Source organism: Chinchilla lanigera, unplaced genomic scaffold (genome assembly GCF_000276665.1).
Source record: "Chinchilla lanigera isolate Chin_1 unplaced genomic scaffold, ChiLan1.0 scaffold00162, whole genome shotgun sequence".
Classification (NCBI taxonomy): Eukaryota; Metazoa; Chordata; class Mammalia; order Rodentia; family Chinchillidae; genus Chinchilla; species Chinchilla lanigera.
Window position 1 is genome coordinate 158,933 of NW_004955563.1, and position 2,923 is coordinate 161,855.

General features: G+C 41.5%; 1 protein-coding gene across 1 annotated transcript in view; it reads left to right on the top strand.

The window, feature by feature from the left end:
* LOC102008468 (vomeronasal type-2 receptor 116-like) overlaps window positions 1-2,923 on the top strand; it is a 14,486-nt gene that overhangs the window by 5,130 nt on the left and 6,433 nt on the right. The window contains exons 3-5 of the mRNA XM_005413196.2: window positions 524-667; window positions 1,382-1,670; window positions 2,217-2,779. Of these exons, the coding sequence (XP_005413253.2) occupies window positions 524-667; window positions 1,382-1,670; window positions 2,217-2,779 (996 nt within the window). The remainder of the gene's footprint in view (window positions 1-523; window positions 668-1,381; window positions 1,671-2,216; window positions 2,780-2,923) is intronic.

Here is a 2,923-nt window from a genome sequence, read left to right on the forward strand (position 1 = left end):
AAAGTTACATTAGCAAGTCTTATTTAATAGACACATATGAATCGCTGTAGGCCACAACTGAAAAATTCATATTCTGAGCAGGGATGTGCCAGAACTTGCATAGCAGGAGGGTCCCTAGGGTCCGTTTGCATCAGTGCAAAAAGAAAAGAATACACATTCTTCTCCATCAAACAGGCGTGCATGGGAACTAGGCTGTTGACCAAGCCTCACCTCAACACAGAAGACAATCAGAGCGAGTCTGTGTTAGTCTTGCAAAATCAAATATCAGGCAATAATAATGCAGTATCATTTACTGGGAGATCACTTTCAAGATGTAGGAAAATGTGGAGCACAAGGACTGTTTAGGGTAAGCACTGCTACAGATGTTAAATTTTGCATTGAAATTATTTTTCTCTTTTTAATGTGAAAAGGATGATGTATGTACAGTGCTGCACCTCTTAGTATCCTAAGAGTTTTCACTTCACCTGACCTTCACTTCTGCTCCAGTTGTCTTTGTGTTTTCAAGGCTTCTTTTTCTGTCAAGCTCTGAAGGTGACAGCAGCCACTTGGGCTTCCGTGATGGCAGAGCCAGCCTTCTGCTGCACCGCACTCACCCGCAGGTGTCATTGTGTTCTGCGTGTCTGCACTCTTCACACTCTTCATTTAGCACTATTGCTCCCCTCACCTGGTATTTCAACTTCCTGGAGATATCACAAATACAAAGCACTTATTGGCACATTAATGTGTGAGATTATTTTAGTTCTGCATAATAGACAATGTATAAGAAGCCCACCACAAATATCTCATGCTTTCCCGTTTGCTGCACTTTTCTTTGTAATTGGAATAATTTTCCTCTGTTTAGATGGAAGTTAGTAAACACCTGTTAGGCCCTGTGTTATGTAATTTGCTTGGTAGAAATTCTAAGACCTTGTAAGCACCAGATCTTGCAGAAATATATTACAATTTCTGAGTGTTTGTGTTGACATAGAATATTGTCTTAACTCAGAATGTTAAGTTAAAATGTACCACAGACTGCAAGTCTAAAACATGATTTCTTTCTTTTTTAAAAATTGTTCAGGGTAAGCAATTGAGAGCATCTGATTGGTGGTGTATGTGTGGAAGTCATGGCTATACGTTCTCATGTGACAGACACAGGAAGCACGTTCTCTTTGGTCTATTGTAAGGACATTAATCTCATCCATGATAAATCCACAGACATAATCCAATTTAACACTAGTCAGCTCTCACCAATAACCCTAAAGCCAGCACATTCAGGTTCAGGCTCTTAGGATGTGGATCGGGGAAGAGACACAGCATTCAGTTAATAGGTGCTACTGTTCCGGATTGGAATGCAATCATGTACTGAGTCTTTCCTCTAAGAACTACTTTGCTCTCTTTGCAGGCTTATGCCCAACAATTACCAGAATGTTCTAGCCTTCATTTTTGCCATTGAAGAGATCAACAGGAATCCTCATCTTTTACCCAACATATCTCTGGGATATGAGTTCCATAACTTACTTTACAGTTACTGGAAGTTATTAGAGAGTTTCCTCATTTTGTACACAGGACAAAATGGGACACCTAACTATGGCTGCGGGGCCAGGACTAAGTCCATAGCATTACTAACAGGATCACCATGGGCAGTTTCTTCTCAAATTGGACCATTGCTGGAACTCTACAAATTTCCACAGGTGAGCCAGGTAAATAGGGAAGGATAAAATCATGCCACATTAGTTGATAGTTTCAGGTTCGGCTCTGAAGGATGGTGAACGGATGGGCTGTGTTTGTGCATCACACAAATTGTACAGCCTCAAAGTGTGATGCACTGAAGCACATTGATTGCCTACATTTTCTTTACGTGCATCAGAAAGGCAGGAGAGAGGAAGTTAAAGATTTCTTGATAGCAAGACTTGGAGTGATTTGTTTAAAATCACATAATTAAAACAGTGTTTGTATATTTCACACACAATTAAAAAAATAGTGAAACCAATTCAAAACATTCTTGCCATAAAAAAAAAAAAAATTTCTTGAGCTCAGAGTCTGCTCAATTATCTTCTAAAGCAAGACTCTTATGAGGTCAGATGATTAAATAGATGGGAATAATGAGTATCTCCTCCTACAGTTCAGCTTTGTGTCTGTATTTCCCCCTGTATTTCAGCTGCTTCATGACACCCTTTAGTGTAAGCCTGCGCTTGATGTCGTTTCTTCGCATAACGTCCAATTCTCTTTCCTTCCAGCTCACCTTTGGCGCTTACGATCCCGAGTTCTGTGACAATGGCCAGTTTCCCTCCCTCTATCAGGTGGCCCCACAGGAGGCATCTCTGGCCCTTGGCATGGTCTCCTTGATGCTTCATTTCCGCTGGACCTGGGTGGGCCTGCTCATCACAGAAGGCCAGAAGGGCCTTCAGTTTCTCTCAGAAGTGAGGGCAGAGATGGACAGGAAAGGAGCATGCATCGCATTTGTAGAAATGATCTCAAATTCTCTCGTATCGTACCTCTCAATTACAAATCTCCAAAATTTCCTGACCACAGAAATATCACCAGTAAATGTGGTAATCATTTATTATGACACCGATAGTCTGAATCACATAAACCAGCAGATAGGGCTACATTTAGTGACATGGAGAGTCTGGGTCACTAACTCACAGTGGCACGCAGACCTTGCCGGGAGAAATTTCATCCTTGACTCATTCCATGGGACTCTCATTTTTTCACCCCACCATGAGGAGATTTCTGGTTTTAATAAGTTTATCCAAACAGCTACTCCCTTCAAATATCCAGAAGACACTTTCCTCACTCAGTATTGGTTCAGGAATTTCCATTGCAAATTCTCTGCCTCTGACTGTTCCCTGAAGGACTGTACACCTAATGCCTCTCTGGCATGGCTGCCTGTGAATCATTTCGACACCGTCATGAGTGACGGGAGTTTCAACACATACAATGC